The sequence below is a fragment of the Cucumis sativus genome, chromosome 1 (genome assembly GCF_000004075.3).
Source record: "Cucumis sativus cultivar 9930 chromosome 1, Cucumber_9930_V3, whole genome shotgun sequence".
Lineage (NCBI taxonomy): Eukaryota > Viridiplantae > Streptophyta > Magnoliopsida > Cucurbitales > Cucurbitaceae > Cucumis > Cucumis sativus.
Window position 1 is genome coordinate 15,447,570 of NC_026655.2, and position 17,798 is coordinate 15,465,367.

General features: G+C 30.8%; 3 protein-coding genes across 4 annotated transcripts; 2 read left to right on the forward strand and 1 right to left on the reverse strand.

Moving 5' to 3' along the window:
- LOC101216098 (protein CHLORORESPIRATORY REDUCTION 6, chloroplastic) lies at positions 1-2,088 on the forward strand. Of its 2 annotated transcripts, none has more exons than XM_011657451.2 (4): positions 1-361; positions 1,142-1,273; positions 1,370-1,578; positions 1,653-2,088. In XM_011657451.2, the coding sequence occupies exons 1-4, from the start codon at positions 145-147 to the stop codon at positions 1,857-1,859; spliced, it is 765 nt and encodes a 254-aa protein (XP_011655753.1). In that variant the 5' UTR covers positions 1-144; the 3' UTR covers positions 1,860-2,088. The 2 variants fall into 2 exon arrangements, 1 of the variants encoding a protein (XP_011655753.1); XR_004214405.1 differs by having other exon boundaries at positions 42-361; positions 1,359-1,578.
- Positions 2,089-9,152: 7,064 nt separating this feature from the next.
- Positions 9,153-11,405, forward strand: LOC101204556. Its single transcript, XM_004146690.3, has 5 exons — positions 9,153-9,469; positions 9,588-9,646; positions 9,894-9,951; positions 10,371-10,438; positions 10,958-11,405. Exons 1-5 carry the CDS (start codon positions 9,388-9,390, stop codon positions 11,150-11,152), a joined length of 462 nt encoding a protein of 153 aa, XP_004146738.1. The 5' UTR covers positions 9,153-9,387; the 3' UTR covers positions 11,153-11,405.
- Positions 11,406-14,275: 2,870 nt separating this feature from the next.
- On the reverse strand, positions 14,276-16,883 carry LOC101204310 (putative glycerol-3-phosphate transporter 5). Its single transcript, XM_011657464.2, has 3 exons — positions 16,569-16,883; positions 15,354-16,472; positions 14,276-15,147 (listed from the first exon to the last, which is right to left on the reverse strand). Exons 2-3 carry the CDS (start codon positions 16,336-16,338, stop codon positions 14,594-14,596), a joined length of 1,539 nt encoding a protein of 512 aa, XP_011655766.1. The 5' UTR covers positions 16,339-16,472; positions 16,569-16,883; the 3' UTR covers positions 14,276-14,593.
- Between the last annotated feature and the right edge of the window lie 915 nt (positions 16,884-17,798).

Here is a 17,798-nt window from a genome sequence, read left to right on the forward strand (position 1 = left end):
CCATACAATTATCTCTAATTTAGAAGAAACAAATGAAGTCAAAGTAAAACTTGAAACCAAATTGGATAAGTAAAACAAGATGGAGGAAGAAGATAAACCAGACATTACAACTCCTACGCCTCCCCATCATTTGGGATTGTTTCCATGTCCACTCCAACCATTAAACCTTCATTTCCACTTTCTCCTTCCTTTAACCATCCATCTCGCTCACCCATTTCATGGAGCTTTTCCAGACCCATTTCAGATTCTTCCCCTTCTTCCCTTATTTCCACTTCCTCTCGCCATCGACGACAACTATCTGCCTCGGTTTCCTTCAATCCTTCCGGAAACTTTGACCTTTCTTTTCAAGATGATGACGATGGTAACTCCTCAAATTTCTGCTGTTTCAATTTCTGAATTTGATTTGCACCCATTTCGATTTATGCATTCCCGAATTAGTTTAAATGAATTGTGAAGGTTGGGGAATTTTTTTGGTTTCTATCCATTTCCATTGAATGAAATTGTTTATGTCGACTTTTTGTAGTTAGTCATTCAAAGAGAATTGCTCTCTTCTTGATGAATAATGAAATTCAAGTTCATTGCTGTATTTTGGAGAAATAGAGAACATATACTGTTAGGGAAGATTTTACTGATGTTATCTAGTTCTTTCTTTCCCTTGAAATGTTATGGAAACCAAAGAAAAGGAAGAACGATTGTGGGGGTTATATATATGTGGGTGTGTATATATATTATATGTATATGTAGGGAGTGTTTAGATGATATGATATTCAACTTGCATGCACCCATTAGATTAAACTTTTGGTCAACCATTGTTTACAATGGTATCGTAGCTTCTCCAACTAATATTGATATCTAACTATTGTGTCTTCAGTCCTGTTTCAAACTCACAAATGATTGGAGTTTTAAATGATACAATATTTGTTAAATTTGATAATATGGGTTCTATCTTAAAATGAATCGTCAATAAGAGGAGTAACTCATCTATCTTGTATGAAGTGTGAATTTTTTTGGTTTTTGCAACGTGCGACTTTCAACTTCTCCAACAATATTAAATTTGTTTTCACTTAAGTTCTTGCATCAATTGGATGTTTAAGAGGAGTTCTTGAAATTTTGATGGGTCTTAACTGTTTGTTAAGAACAGATTCTTCTAAAGTTGCACCTCCAATGCCACCCACAGAAGGTCGATTTGACGTGGTTATAGATAACGATGCAATTCGTTGTCTAGACTTATCCTCATTTCAGACAACAACTGGAATAGTTTCACCTTTAGCTAGTAAGTTTTGGGTTGGTTGGTATGTTTATGTCATTGTTTTGAAATTAGTTCTTTGATCGGATCCCTGATGAGTTCTCTTTCCTAGTATTGTTACAGCTGAGCCAAAACAATTCCTTGAACGTACAATTGGTTTTACCATTAACTATACTCGAGAAGATCCTTACGATCGACGTGAATTATCCGAATACCCTGACATAAGGCTGTGGTTTGTGAGACTTGATTCAGTCTATCCGTGGCTACCTGTTCTGCTGGACTGGAGAGCGGGAGAGCTCGCACGGTATGCAGCAATGCTCGTTCCTCACCAGGTGATGAATTGTTATAAAAATGTAGATATTAAGTAGTGTGCAGAGACTTATTTTTGGGATATTTTTGGTTGCAGATAAGTATGAGAATGGGAATTGTGTTCAATCCTGAGGCTTTGGAGCTGTTTGTGATGAAGAAAGTTTTTATAGTGTACTCATGGTTGAAGCAACATGACATTCCAAAGCCAAGATTGAAAGCAGCTAATATGGCTAGGATGCTTGGGTTTGGAATTGGAGATGAACTTTTTGACTTGATAGATCAACATCCAGTTGCCCCACCATGAAACATGATCTCGAAGTGCTGGGTGGATACTATCCATTCGAGAACTGGTATTATCTTCTAAAATTGTAATGATAGTAAATCTTTCAAAATCTTCACAGCTTATACTGTTGATGAATGAGTAATTTAGTTATGAAGTCATAAGAAAAATGTTTGTTAAAAAGAAAATAATTTATATGTTCCATCTCTTTAAAATTACGTGCATTTTGGGGTTCTTTTTACCCATTTGATCTTGTTGTTATCGTTTTCTTTTCTCTTTTGAGCACTTATCAAATATACTTTGGTTATAGATAATTATAGAACATCGTAGGATGTGATTGCAGCCGAAGCCACGACCTTCCCTTTTGGGCTTAAGTTGGTTCATAATATTATTTGTTCCTAAAGAAAATTGGCACGAAAGATTACTATTTTTAGTTCTTTTTTAATCTTAATTTGTAATAATTTTAGTGGAAATACAAAATTTGCATTATTGTTTTGTGACAGACTATTAGATAATTATTCATAACATATAATTGATATTTAATCAATTATTGAGCCAACTTAATCAATTAAATTCGATAAATAAGGGGTTGCAAATAGGCCAATGGGACATACCAAGCAATTGTTAAATATCACAACCAACAGTATTCGTAGGTTATAATCGACTGTAAGTTATCATAATTTGTGATTGAGACGCTTACTATTTTAACTGGGTGTTAAATTTTTTGTTAAGTTAAATTCTATAAATAAAAACACTTTCTTTTTTAGTTTTCAAAAAACTAAAAAACATGAAACAAGTCTTAAATTTTTTTCTATTTTTAAAATCTTAGACAAGTGGTCTTTATGATTATTTGTTTTCTGAAAGTAACATTTCACATTTTTAGCCCATGAAAGATAAAACCAAGTTTCTAAAAGCTATCTTTTACATAGATTTTGACAATATTGTTTGAAAATTAAGAAAAAAATATAAATGAAAGAAAATCAAAATTGAAATTAGTGGTTATAATTAAGTGTTAGTATGTGTTTGTTATTAGCCTAAGTTTTTGGGTCAAACTTAAGTTTAGTTTTCTATTATTGATGAAGATTTGAGCTTTCATATTAGAACATACCTTTCATCTTTGTTATAGGGAAGTGATTGATTCTTCTCAAAGTAGTTTAATCTGTTTTTCTTAACTATTTAATAAAATATATATAGAAGAAAAATCCATTTACTTTTAGAAAAAGAAAATTCCAATTTGATTATACAATTAACTAAAACTAGATAGCATATACATTAAGAAAAACATTTATGATCTAGTTCTATAGAAAAAGTGCAACCATATAAAGAAAGGACAAAACATTTGTATATCATCGTTCTTTATTTTTCTCTACTTTTTGATGATACAATAAATTAGGTTTTTTCAAACAATTCTCAAGAAAAAAAAAACATATGAATCACCATTTATGAGTTGTAACGTATAATTCTAAAGTTATCCGATAGATTGAGACTGTATCGCATTAAGACAAATTGAGGTCACGTCATATGCATAGCCTCCTATACACTTTTTTAAAACAAAACTCTAGAAGTGTGGAAGGAGGAAGAAGAGAAGATGTAGATTTTACACATAGAGGGCCACCTTTGTTAAGAAAAGAGTTTAACACTCCCATGTGATATTGTACCCTTTTACACACCCATGTGAGGGTTTTAACTCATAGGCATGGCCATAAGAAACAAACCCATTTGCAATCTAAAGTTTTAGGTCTCAAAATAAACATATTTATGTTGAGAAACTTCCTTTGGATTTCGTTCATTACATCTATTATTCTTTTGTTATCCATGTCTACTAGTAGGATCTTTTTAAAACTAAACTTATCACATTAATGGTAGTAGGTTTGGGTAAAGGGTTTGTCAAAAGAAAGAAGAATGTATGTGTAAGTATTGAAATATGTGTGTCCCCTTATTAATACACACAAACAGACCTAGGAATCAAGAGATGCACTTGGATATCTCATTTGTATTCTCATCATTTTCAAGAATAACTAATGTATAATTTGAACAAATGATAATTAATAACAACCCAACAACTTTTTTCTTATAGAAAACAATGTATTTAGACGCCGACCGTAGAAGAGAATAGAGAAGAGAAGTAGAAATTCTCTTTTGCCAAAAACAATAAATACACATCATTCTCATATCATTTATTTGTCAAACCAAACCCACACCAAATTAACAATAAAGTCTACAAGATGTTGGTATTAATAATGCCTTATTGACCCCCACCATTAATACTCATGTTGCATTCTGTTGATATATACTCATTACATATCTCATATACCTTCCATTGTGTTGGACCCCATCTTTGGCAATCATGTCTTTTGGTTGCAGCTATATGTTTTCTTTTCTTTCAATTGGGTCTCTTTTTTCGTTGCTTTATGAGACCAAATTAAGTGAAGTAGAGAGAGTTGTGTGAGAAATTTGATCTGTTTTGAAAGATGCTAATAGCAAAATATATTATAAGACAATATCAAATTATGGGAAGAGAGAAGCTAAGTTAAGGTCCTTTCAATGGTGCTAGAAAAAGACTAAGACTTTTGCACCATGTGCTTCTCAAAACAATGACCCGACAATGTCATTTTTTGACAATAATTCTCCTCTCCCCTACTTGGATTAAACTTGTTTTTTGAGAGCACCTACTCTCTACTTATGGATTGTTTTGTAGTACGGTTCTTTTATAAGAATTATTATGTGTGGAGTTTGAAAAGATTTGTGTGAACTGAGATGGTGCTGAAAAGGAACAACCAACCTCCACTATATATCTTTGCAATTGACCAATTTTGTCAATTTTGCATGTAAAGTTACACTCGAAAAGCTTATATTAATAAAGATGATTTTATTTTATTTTTATTTTTAATTAACGTGAAACTTTGTTTACACTCCTTAATTGTTGTTGATAAGGACATTATAATCTCTACCTACCTATCTCTCGACATTAGTATGATATGATATTGTCTACGCTTTAGGTATAAGCGCTCGTGACTTTGCTTCTTGAAGTTATTCAAAAGATCTTATATCAATTAAGATAAATTGATTTAATTTATATAATTAATATAATTATAACGATTTCCTTTCCTAACCACTTGGAGTCGTTTCCTCTCATATGTCTAGTCTCGGTCGGCTATAAGAGCTTAATTGCAATTTATCAAGGTCGGAGAAAATAAAGCACAATCACACAACCCAAAAGATCCTATACCATGGAGATAATTGTTCTAACTTATATATGATCAATGATTGTTCCATTCCTCAATTAACCAATATAAGATTTTATTTCCAACCTAACAATACTATCGTAGAACTTTCTCTATTATATATGTCCAAATCAAACTTAAAAGCCAACTTTGAAAAAAACAAAGTTTTGTCTAGAAATTTGTTAATACTATAGTAGTACCTGCTATATTCGATAATAAAAAGAATACAATACTTTCAAAATTGGAGTGATGAGAGGTAGATAATGTCTTAAAATGTTGAAAACAATCTACTACAAGAGGAAAAGATCTAAATAGTGTTCAAAAGTCGGTGTGTTTTTTCAAAGAAACAAATTAATAGCACTTTGAGAACGTAATTGTGAGACCCATCAACTTCTCCATTGATTAAAATCTATCATGTTCAAAAAATATTGTTTTTTCTTTTTAGAAAAAAAGTCAGAAACCAACTTAAACATGAACACTGCTTTTTAAGGTAGCAGACATAATGTGAAGTAGAAAAAAAGAAAAAAAAAACGAAAAATACTGCCTTGTTCATTAATTAGAAGAATAATTATTTATATTTTGGAGATAGGAAATGAAAATTGCATAAAAAAAACTTAAGGTAATTAATTAATGGCCAAATAAGGTTTGCAAATGACAAAGATTTCTTAAAGCTTACAACATTTATGATAGATCCATCTACTTTTCTGACATGGGAATAAGCCCTCCACAACTTGTCTTTCTCACAAAATTATTAGTGTTTCTTTATTTTCTTTTCCTTTTTTTATCCATGTTTATTCTTTTGTTTAAACGATTGATTTATCCAAAAACAAAAATCCAACTATTATTATATATGATCCACTTAATTAAATAAAAATTTTAATGAAAAAAAATAAGTAAATATACATAAATTTTAACTTAATGACTGAATTAAAGTTAAGGATAAATTTTGCAAAACAAAATTAGGATATGAAGGAAGGACAAACAATATGGAAACTATTTAAAAGTTTATTTTCACCTGTTTTTGCTTAAAGTTTTGGAAACTCTAGGTAGAAATAATTAAATATAAAATGAAGTATTAGAATGTTGTTGTTGTTATGCATGGCATGGTATGGTTTGACCAGAGACATTAATCCAAAAAACACGTACGAGAATGAGGAGTTAAGGTTTTTAATTTAATTATGCTTTTTATGTGGCTAAATTAAACTACTAAATTAAACCTTATATATAAAATAGTTATGTAGATATAGTAACCAATACATATATATATGTATATATAAATTGAAAAGAAACATCCAGTTTCCGAGGAACATGTGCTGTCGCTTTGCCGGCAGAAACGTTTAACGATACCTTTTACACCATATCCTTCATCCTTCCATCCATGATCTATCCCATTTTCAAACTTTCTTTTTTTCTGTTTTTACATAAACATACATACTACTTTAATTCTGTATTTATATGAACTTTACATACGATGTATCTTAAATTTGCTACCATTAATAACACATATGAAATCTCTTTCCAAACTCAAATCAAATGTTAACCCTAATAAATGTCGACATTTTACTCTTCTTCTTCTTCTTCTTCTTCTTTTTTTTTTTTTTTTGGGTAATTTAGTCTTCTTTTCATAACAGTCACACTTCTATAACAAATGAATTAAAATATATTAAAACAAAAATAGTTTTCGAAATTAGGGACTGCAAATATGGGTTATCATCTCATTAAGAATATATGTTCAAAGGAAAAGTAATAATGGATGTGTATATTCAAAGTATATTAGATTCAGCTGGGATTTTGAACACTACTAATTTACACCAAGGGAGAATAATCATCCTTTAATTATTTGGTTATGTTTTCAAGATATATTAGTATATTTTATTTGGTCAAGCGTGATTTAGTTCAAAATAATAATAAATAATAGCCACTAGAATTTGATGACTTTAGTTGGTTTAAATTAAATTTTAATTTAATCCCTCTGGAGGAGTAGGTAAAGAGGTAAAGGCAGATAATTAGCTAAACTAATCTATTTATATTGTATAATAAAAATGAACTTATTAATAATGAAGATTGTTAATGTATTATATACTTTTAAAATGTAGAGGAAAAATAGGAAAACATATAGTATTGGAAAGAAATTGGGAGAAGAAGCAAAATGGTGTGGAGTGTTTTGGAGTGTGGAGTGTGGAGTGTGGGCGGTGGACTTGGGAGTGGCGGAGATGCCACCTCAGTAAAGAGGGGCCCAAGATATGGACGTCCACGTGGAGAGAGCATGCCACCACGTCGGTAAATTTGAGTGAATTATGAAAATTGGTTCCTTTCACCGTTTGTCTAGTCACCTTTCGCATGCTTTGCATTAAATCTGATTGCTTCCCAACACATGCCTTTTGGCCCCACTCACTTCCTTCCCTTCATAATTTGATGACCTGGATTTTCACCTCAAAATTAAAGTCTTTACATTTTTCTATATTTTGCAAAAAAAAAAAAAAAAAAAAAAAAAAAAACCCCTTTTTTTTTAATTCAAAAGTTTTCAAATGAAGATATTATATCTTAATGTGTGTTAAATTGGTTACAAGTAAATCATATTAATTGAATATTTCAACTTAAACTAATATTTTCATTTTCAATTTTAACATAAATCATCCCGGCAAAACTTCGAAATAATCCAACATTCTTTTCATAGAAGTTGGAGGTTCAAACTCCACCCTTCTTCTAAAAAAAATCTAAAACAGCTAAAGATTGAAGTAGACGTCAAAATTATCAATTTCATGAATATATTGATATCCTTTTTTTTACACTATATTGGTAGAAGATCAAACATCTAACAACCTCAAAGTTATCCTAAATACTTATGTCAATTGAGTTATGCTTGTTTTGACATAGAATATATATATAAGTCAAGAAATTTATAAAAATTTGTTTAGATTATTAGTGAAGTTGTTTTAACTCCTTAACTAAACTATCGACAATATTGTTATCGTGGATATCGTTATTTTATCATTCACGCTCGAATAAGACTAAATAGATCACATTTTTTATGTTTTGGGAGTATTCATAAAAAATATTAAAAATTGGCATCAATATCAAAACTCTTTGATTTATAAATATATTGACAAGTCAACCAAAAACGTAATAAGTATATAAGTTAAATAGTGTAGAGTGGCAATAAGTGAAGGGATTGATCAAAAGATGGATGCAGCATTTTCCTTATCCTCAATTGCAAAGGGCATTTGAAGGGTTATGATTTTGCACACATGATGGTGCCTCAATGAAGACAAGCCATTTGATTTGATCAATCATCCAAAACAGCATATGGCCCTACAATAATGAATTATAGCCTCTTGATTCGATTAATCATTCTAAATACAATATAGGCAACAAAATAAAATTGATATTTAATTATTTTGGCACTTGGCAAATCCATCTGTCTTCTCTTAACAAGAAGGGTTATTGGCTTACAATATTGAATCATGACTCCTTAAAATAGTACTATTCATTCTTTTATAACCATGCAAATGGGATCGTAATATTTTAGATTTGATCTGTATATTTTTCATTGTATATAAATTTAGATTTTTGGAATAGTTAAATCATATCCATAATTTTTCGGTATGCAATTAAGATATTATTCCAAAGTTTATTTGTAAACGCATGTTAATAAATAATTAAAAGTTAAATATTTTTTTTATTAATCATAAACTAATTGTAGTGAAGTGAATTTACAATTTTATTGAAAAGTGCATATAGTAACTAAAATAATTAATTAGACATTTAAAAAATACGTTAATTAAAATCACATAAAACTCTAAAATATATAGACAAAGGTGATATTTGTTTTAAGAGTGTAGGTTTGAAATTTGAATCATTTCAAATATTCAGGCCATCAATGAATTTAGGGTTAAAAATTAGGTTGTATTTGTTTTCCTTTTGACAAATGGTGTCATTTATTTCCAAAATAAAGGAAGACAAGATAGAAGAAAAATAAAAGTGGAAGTTGAAAGTTTTGACAAATCTTCAAAGTGGAACCCACACATTTCTCCTTTATAGTTTATATATGTGTGTGTGTGTGTGTGTATATATATATAGTAATAATCTTCAATTGCTAAGCCATCAAGCATTCACAATTTCCCCATATTTCTCCTTCAAATAATCTTCTTATAAAAGTACTTTCAAATAATTCTAATAATAATAACTTTAAAAATCCCTTATTTATATCTTCCATTTCTGACCACCTTAAGGATTCCAAAAACTGTCTTACTTTTTCGTATCCTTAGTTTTTCTTTCTTCTCTTTGATCTCCTCTTATAAACATTATAAAGTCCTTTTATCCAAAAAATGAGCTCCAATAATTATGCTCTACCTTCTCTTCTTCTCCTCCTCCTCCTGGTCTTCTTCTTCTTATCTAATGAAGCTCAAGGTATGCACAACTTTTTCCCATTTCTGTTAGATGGGTTTTGTTTATTTTGCTGTTCAATTTTTATTATGCATTAATGGAATTATAATGATTGTGAGTTGTTTCTTCTATTTTGTGAAAGGTATTCGCTTGGGAAATGGGATCATCATCAAGCTTGTTGGCCAACTAGAAAAAACCCTAGTGAGTTTTCTTCCAATCCCAGTGGATTTCATTTGTTTTTATAGAATTATTTGAATTCATTCTCCAATTCTAAAAATAAAATCAATATTTTTTTTTTTCAAATTTTGAATGAACTTTCCTAATAGAAAATAATCCGTCTTTATAAGCTTAATTTTCAAGGAAAAAAGGTTTATAACTCAACATTTTGAGTTTTTTTTTTCTTTCTAATTTGTTTATTTGGTCAAAATCTTTAATATTGATATTGCAGGAAGAAGTAGAAGGTTTGAAGGAAACTACTATTTGTGAGAATGGGCATTGCAATTCAGGTATGCTATTTAGTGAAATAGTGCAATTTAAATCTTCCTTGGTGACTTTTTCTTTTCTTTTCAAAAAGTCAACTTATAAATTATAATATCTATTTTTCCTTTATGTTTTTATACTTGAAACCCAAAATTTGCCAACTGAAAAAGTAGTTCTTCCAAAACAAAAAACAAAAAAGAATTTTTGTTAAAAAAAAGAGGAAAATGTGGACTTAAAAGGTGAGAGATATCTATATCAAACAGAGTTATATATACTTTTTTATGCATTAAATTGTGCAATAAAAATGTTGATAAAATATCATTAAAAAGGCAACCCAAATGGGACATACTATTTCATAAATTTATTATTGTGTGTGTGTGTATATACATATCCACATCTGAAGTGTGGGTTTGACATTATTTGATATTTATGATATATTTTGCAGGAAACAATAGAAAACTTATGACTGTGACTGCACCACCAATACCATCATCTCCAACTCCTTCTATAAGGGTTAGTCATCCATCACTTCAATCTTATTTATTTTTAAAAACATTCATGAGTGAGCATTTACTAATTAAAATTAATTCTTTTTTAACAATTTTAAAAATTCTTACTTGTATTTTGTCACTATTTTTATCATCCTTCCCACCTCAACATTTGAATAATGGATAAAGCTAAATTATATTTCTATTTAGACTCAGTTTACGAGTTTATTTCCTCTTAGTAGTTTTTCATCTATATAAAATTTTGAAAATTTTGCCAATTTTTCAAAACAAAAAATTGTTTTTTTTAGTTTTCAAAATTAGGTTTAATTTTTTCCATCACACTTGATCTTCTAAACTAAAAAACAATAGTCAAATAGTGTAAGAAGATCTTTTTAAGGGAGTGGTTTTTATAAACTTAAAAAGTTCAAATATTTCTATTATATTTCACTGTGTCTCCAATAGTATTGATCAATTACTATAAACCCAAGAAAGTTTAATCAACATTGAATTAATTAATTAATGGTTTATTGTGTTCTTGGTACAGAATAATGAAGGAAACTACAAAAAGGGGATCAGCCCCAAGTCATCAAATAAAGAAGAATCATCAAGTGTGAAAAAGAAGGATAATTTGGAGAATTCAGAGGCAGTTTCTAAAAATCTTGAGGCAGCTCTTGACCTTATAGACATTGCAGAAATGGACTATTCTCCAGCAAAACGAAAGCCTCCAATACATAACTAATCCCAAAATTTAAAAAAGGGTTAAAACAACAACCAAACAATAAAGTTTATATTTAAACAAAAAAAGTCTATATATTCAACAAAAAGGGTAGAAAAAAAGAGATATATAATTTGGCATATAAAAGACAGCCTTACACAAATGCTGCAGGTATTTTAGGGTTTAGCTTAGGGAAACTGTCCTTTTGTACAAAGCATTATTATTAAAATGCTATGTTATATATTAATATCAATTATTATTATCGGTGTTATCAACTTATCATTGCTTGTGATTGGATTTCTTTTTTTCTTTTTTGACAAAGCTAATGTTTTTATTGTAAAACTAATGATCTTATTATTACAAATGTTTTTGCATGGATAAAAGTAACAATAAATTAATCTAATTATTATATTATTCCACAAACTTGGGTGGGTTTTGTATATTTGTTAATATAATTAATCATGTGTATGTTTGGTAATTTTTAGTTTGAGAAAAGAACAAAAAGGAATCAAGTAGTAGTGTGGTGTGGTTCAAGACTTTGGTATATGTAAATGTATATAGTATCACCCACAAGTAAGGTTTGAAAATCAATCATAACTCATTGTACTCTATGTTCATGGGAATCCCCAATCATGTTCTTATAGAAATTAGATTCTAATCAAGGTTTTTTTTTTTTTCTTTAATGGGTAAAATTATAATAATAATTATTATTATTATATATCATTTTTTTGTCCTGCTTGCTTATACAACATGTATTACTTTAATAGGTGTAGGATTACCTTTGACATTTTATATAATATTTTTAAAACTACTCTTGTAGTAAAAAAATTCAGAAGGTTAATTAAGAAGGGAAATCAACATGGTGGTTATCTAAAAATATATAGAGATATTGATTTTTTATCCAATATACTAATTGTTTTTCTACTCGTTTTAACGTTCATCTAATGGTCAAGTTTATTATATATGACAACTTTGAATACAATAGGTGGAGTACACTTTAAACAAATGGTGAAGTTCAAAGCATACTGTTTTATAATTTAATCACGTTGTTTTCTACATCATTTAAGAGTAAAATCATATGAGCTCAAAACTTTCTTTTTACAAAAATGGACAACTATATATCATGTTTCACCTATCTCCGTGCAATTCAAAGAGTTGTTCAATAAAAAAAAATCTCAAGAAAAGAAAAGAGGAAGATTTAATTTTTATTTTGTGTTTGTTAAAAATGAGAAATATGAGATTAATAATTCAAGTACAATAGACTACACCTAATTATTGTCGTTATCGTATAAAAATAAGAAATAGAAACTTTAAACAAACAAAAAATGAATCTTATCATACAAGCTCTTGTATGGACACCCTCGTGTAATAATTTAGATATAAAATTTGTTGTTTTTTCCAACGTATTTACTCTAGTTTAAAAACAAAATAATTTTTTTTTAAATTTTTTTATAGGTATAACTCATAGTATTTAAAATATGAAAGGGGATTAGTAGACCACTTCAAAAATGGACTTTTATAAAAGTAAAATTTAATTATTATATTATGATGCTCCATCGTATAGATTTGCATGAGTAAAATAGTGATAATTGAAAATTGAAGGGTTAGATCTCCAACTCCAACCCCATTATTTATTGAACAAAGACAAAAGAAGTAGGGAAAAGCAAAATTGAACCATCTGAAGAAATGAGAGAAAAGGAGACAAAAATGGTTAGTAATTTAGAAGAGGGAATGAAAATGGTAGGTGTGGTGCGTAATGGGAACAAGGGCATGGTGTCCCTTAAGGAAAGGCCAAAGGGACCCACAAATGGGCTTGTGATTCTTTTGTTTGAACCATTTTTTTTTTAATACTCATTCTTCTTACTTTCTTACAATACAACTTTTTACCCTGTGGGCTTCCCCCATGTTGTTGTTTAGTCAAGAATTTTGGGCCCATTGAGCCGAAATTGCGCTCAACCATATGTAGGGGCACTAGATTAGGACATATATCTTCATGCTACCTTTTGTCTACCCTTTCGGGTGTATACTACATATACTCTTTACTCACTTTGCCATGGGTTTAAATGGACCTAAACGCCCTAACCGACATTCGGTGAAGATAAAGAGGTAATCGGACCAAGAATAGACCAAACATAAGTCAATTGTAGCACCCTAGCATATTGTTGAATCGGGCATGTTTTGGTTCTATTAGCCTTGTTAGAACCGTGTTTTAGATGACTTAGGTCAACACACTGTAACTATATACATACATTATTATTATTCTAGTTCTAGTAAAAGTTCGTGTTCATTCCTTCTCTCTAATCCCAAACTCTTATGCTTGCTTCATTTGATGCATATGCATTCAAGTGTGCAAATTCTCATTCTCATGTTTTTTTAAGAAACGAATTTGGCTTGGATTTTGGTGTATCAATACACGACGTTTAGCATTGATAAACCCATCTTTCTTGTTTTCCAATTTAGATTTAACCAAATCATTACTATATAATAGTATGGGTTTAAATTAGGAATCTATAATTAATCTCTATTTAGCTTCTTCTTTTTACTTCATTGTTTTTCTGTTGTGTTACCAATTTAGGTTGAGTTTGAACTAATTTTCAAATCTTTAATTTCAAATAAAAATAAATGATTTAATAGATACTTTTTTCTCTATTTAATTTAAATGGGTCTTTAAATCTTTGGATTTTGAAGTTTATATTTATTTGATCCTTGAACTTAAGGACGTTGAATAGGTCACTTGAACTTTTAAGGATGTTGAATAGGTCACTGACATATACAAAAGTTAAAAAAAAAATCAATTTCTCTATTCCATATAAATTTAAATTTTAAGTCTAATGAGATACTCTAAACTTTCAATTTGATGATCTCAAGCATTAACATAGACATGACGTGTTATTTATTATCTGGCCAACTATTTCTCACATAAATTAAAACTTACGGCATGAGAAAAATCGATGCTTGCAATGTTAAAAGAACCATAAGAAAAATAATTTCAACAAGGAAAAAGTGATGGGGTGTTTCACAGAAGAAGTTGGTTCTAGTACCTTTAGGCTTAGGGTTGACCTATGCCATTTATAAGCAAGTTCACCTATATCAGATTTGAAGATGGAGAGTTATTGCAATACATTTATTATAACACAGTAAAAAATATAAATTTGAGTCATCTTTCTTGTCACCTTGTATCAACTTGTAACATTATAAGCAAAACAATATGAAGCTGATTATTCATGGACTAAGCTCATTGTTCTAGTAATTCTATATACCAAGCCATCGGCAGATTCTGATTATTTTTTGTATTCTACACTCAATAACTGTGTAGGGTACATGAATCTTTCCTTTCTAAGGAATACAAAAGAATGGGATACAATGATGTACAAATACCGTTGAAAATTTCCTCAAATGTATTTTTTCTTTCAGAAATCTCCTACTCTAATTGTTTGAACGTATTTCAAAATTTCTTAAGATCTCTTAGACTATTGTTGGTGAGGTCTGCCTATTAGAAAACCATCGTCCTTCGTCCAACTTTTCTTTGATTTCAGTTCTTGCTAAGCAAACCAAGCAGAGAGCAGCAAAGAATATGGAAAGAATCAGCACGAAAAACACACTGTTCCATCCAAATCTGGAAAAATATCCTGCCATTAGAGGGCCAAGAGCTGCCCCAACAGATCCAGTCCCATCAATGATCGCAGTTACGGTTGCTAAAGCGCGTGAATTTCCGCCGATTGAACTCTGAGTACCGAGATCAGCAGCAACCGCTGTTGTAATAAGCGAGTATGGGCCATTGACAAGTAATCCGGAAAGAAACATCAAACAGGTGTTGGTGATTATGGAAATGCTCCCAAAAGCACGGTATAGAACTAGAGCAGGAACTGAAAGTACTAGGAATGTTATTGAAGTAACTGCACGGGCATCAATCAAATCAGAGATAAATCCTGCTAAAATTCCACCACAAACACCTCCGATGTCAAATATTGTTGAGAGAATGCCGGCTGTTTTATGAGATAAATGCACACCAGCAACAGCTAACCAACAGAGAAAAGACTAGTATAAGCAATTGGACTACAAAACTAGAATTAGAAAATCATTTTCACATCATTCTGAACCTATTTAGAAATATAAACCCTTCAGGATTGAGTGTCTAAACAACTAAGAACTCTCGAAGACACATTCATTCTAAAATTTGTATTTCAAAGAATGTTAACATTCCTTAGCAATAAGAAACAAGTACCTGTGTGTCTGATGTAAAATGGCAACCAGTAGAGAAAGGTGTAAGCGACCAGCTTTGAAAAGAAAAGACAAGCGGCAAATGGTGCAACGCCGGGTAACCTCCATGCCTCTAAGAAACCAATTGCAGCCATAGAATCTGAATGTACATCATCAAGTAATACTGCCTCCTCAGAATCTGTAATCTCCAATTTTTCTACTGGACTCACCTCACCGTTCAATTCAATCTGACCATCAGAGTTTCCAAAGCCAATGTCTCTTGGACTTACAACAAGAAACAGAAACACCAAAATGCCGACGAAAATCACTAAAGCTCCAGGTACCACAAACGACCAACCCCATCCAAGTTCCAAGATCCCGGAAGCTATAATCGATCCAAGAATGTTTCCAACCGAAGTATGTGAATTCCAGATCCCCATTATCAGTCCCCTCCTAGCTCTACCAAACCAATTTCCTACAATTGCCACCACACATGGCCATCCAATTGACTGAACTAAACCACACACAATCTGAACACTAATAAAAAACCACAAGACATGAAGATTTAACCAATATCCTAACCCGAATAGTATTGTACAAATACCGCTACCCATCATCCCAAAAACAAGAAACAACCTCAAATCAATACGGTCACCAACGTGTCCTGCAAAATACATTCCAATGGAATATGCAGAAAGAAATGCAAGATCAAGCTCCCCAAGCAACTGGGTACCATCAGGGCCATTAAAAGGAGCCCACCCAGTTCCATTGGAAGTCAAATCCGATTCAATCGAAGTCAAATTCAGCAAAATGGTTGATGAGTTTACTGGGATTGTTGGTCCAAGCACACTCTTGACAATACTAGGAGGTTTTCTTGAGGCGTGGAAGGACGCATATGCAAAGAAAGTGATGGTCAGAACTAAGATTCTGTGAAAATCTAAAGTTCTGTGGGGAGGTTTAAGGCATGGTATCAAATCAATCGCTGGAGCAACGGAGCGATTTGATAGCATCGTAACCGATCCGGGAAGATAATCACAGTAAAATACAGAACAACTAGAGAAAACCTCAGAACAGTCTCAAGATTAAAGAGGACGAACGCAAATCAATCAAGATCGTTGTACAGTTGCTGCAAAACCTATGCAACCTGTACAAAAGAAAAAAGAAAGGATAAGAAGCTCTACGAAATTGAACTTTCCCTCTCCCCCATTTGCAAATAAGAAGAACAAGTACAGAAGATTACAATGTCTGATTCAGAAGATAGGCTCAATAAAAGATTCAAGAAGAAAAGAAATAAAACCCTGAATCAGACACTGAAATTTCCTGGAAAGAGACGGAGGTAATGAATTAAGACAGTGGCGGATTAAAATTTTGACCAATCGATTGCTTCGGATTTAAGATTTCAAAGAGAAGGTCGGAGCTAGGGTTCCGACGACGAGAAAAGTCCAATCTTGCGGTTTCGGATCGGATCTTCGCGTCATCGTCGGTGACTTAACCGTTACGGAGTTTGGACTTTCGAAATGTAATCCACTTTACACTAAATTAGAGAAACTACCCACATTTTTATTTACAAAATCACCTTCAATATTATCTCTAAATTCTGACAGAAATTTGAAAAATAACCTTCTTTTAACTATCTTTTTTCTCTTTTCTATATAAGAGAAGTTGGAACTCGAATGATGTGACGATGCTCTAGAATGAAAAATTGAATCATCACACTATATCTCAAAATCATCGTCACATCGTCTCAAATTGAAATTTATATCTAGAATTATAAAAGACTTCTACTCCAATAAAATTTGAAACAATTGCGAAAATTCATTATAAAATAATGGATAAAGTTTATATATAGTTTCTATAATTTAACCGGATCGTTGCACAATAGTTTTCAAAATTATTTTCAAATTTATCAATGAACACAACTCCTTGGCGTTACTCTATGAGTCCTAAGGGTGTATTTTCCTTTTGGTTCAATTAGCTGATTTGATAAGTCCACCCATAACAAAAATGAAAAATTCAAATTAACCCCTTACATGTTAATATTTGAAGGTATACATATATGTTGTTATATAATCTTTCAAGCTTCTACACATTCTTTGTAGCATTGATTGTTACCTTTCATTTTAACGAGAGAAAAAGGTAATTCTTTGGGAACAATTTCAAAATTATAAAGGTGTTCACACCAGATTTAAGGAAAAATGTAATTCATGAAATTGAACTTCGTATATTGATGAATATTGTGAATACAATCTCTAATATTTACTCATTTGGTATTTTCTCTCTAATACAAGCTAAAAACTTAAAACTTCTTTATCTTCGATTATTTTCAGGATGTTGTAAATTTAAGGAAAATTTAATCTTTCAAGACGTTGATCTCAAAGTTGATACGAACTTGCACATATTAAGAGCTTGTAGAAGTTTGAATCTTCGATACTTTAGAGTTTCAATTCTTCTTTCAACCAAAAGATGCCCT

Excerpts from the sequence above, each read along its gene's own strand:
- LOC101216098 (XM_011657451.2), top strand. The coding sequence starts at position 145 with ATGTCCACTCCAACCATTAAACCTTCATTTCCACTTTCTCCTTCCTTT. Across the intron at positions 1,274-1,369 it reads AATAGTTTCACCTTTAGCTA|CTGAGCCAAAACAATTCCTT; the intron begins GTAAGTTTTGGG and ends GTATTGTTACAG. Across the intron at positions 1,579-1,652 it reads CAATGCTCGTTCCTCACCAG|ATAAGTATGAGAATGGGAAT; the intron begins GTGATGAATTGT and ends TTTTGGTTGCAG.
- LOC101204556 (XM_004146690.3), top strand. The coding sequence starts at position 9,388 with ATGAGCTCCAATAATTATGCTCTACCTTCTCTTCTTCTCCTCCTCCTC. Across the intron at positions 9,470-9,587 it reads CTTATCTAATGAAGCTCAAG|GTATTCGCTTGGGAAATGGG; the intron begins GTATGCACAACT and ends ATTTTGTGAAAG. Across the intron at positions 9,647-9,893 it reads GCCAACTAGAAAAAACCCTA|GAAGAAGTAGAAGGTTTGAA; the intron begins GTGAGTTTTCTT and ends TTGATATTGCAG.
- LOC101204310 (XM_011657464.2), bottom strand. The coding sequence starts at position 16,338 with ATGCTATCAAATCGCTCCGTTGCTCCAGCGATTGATTTGATACCATGC. Across the intron at positions 15,148-15,353 it reads ATTTTACATCAGACACACAG|CTGTTGCTGGTGTGCATTTA; the intron begins GTACTTGTTTCT and ends TCTGTTGGTTAG.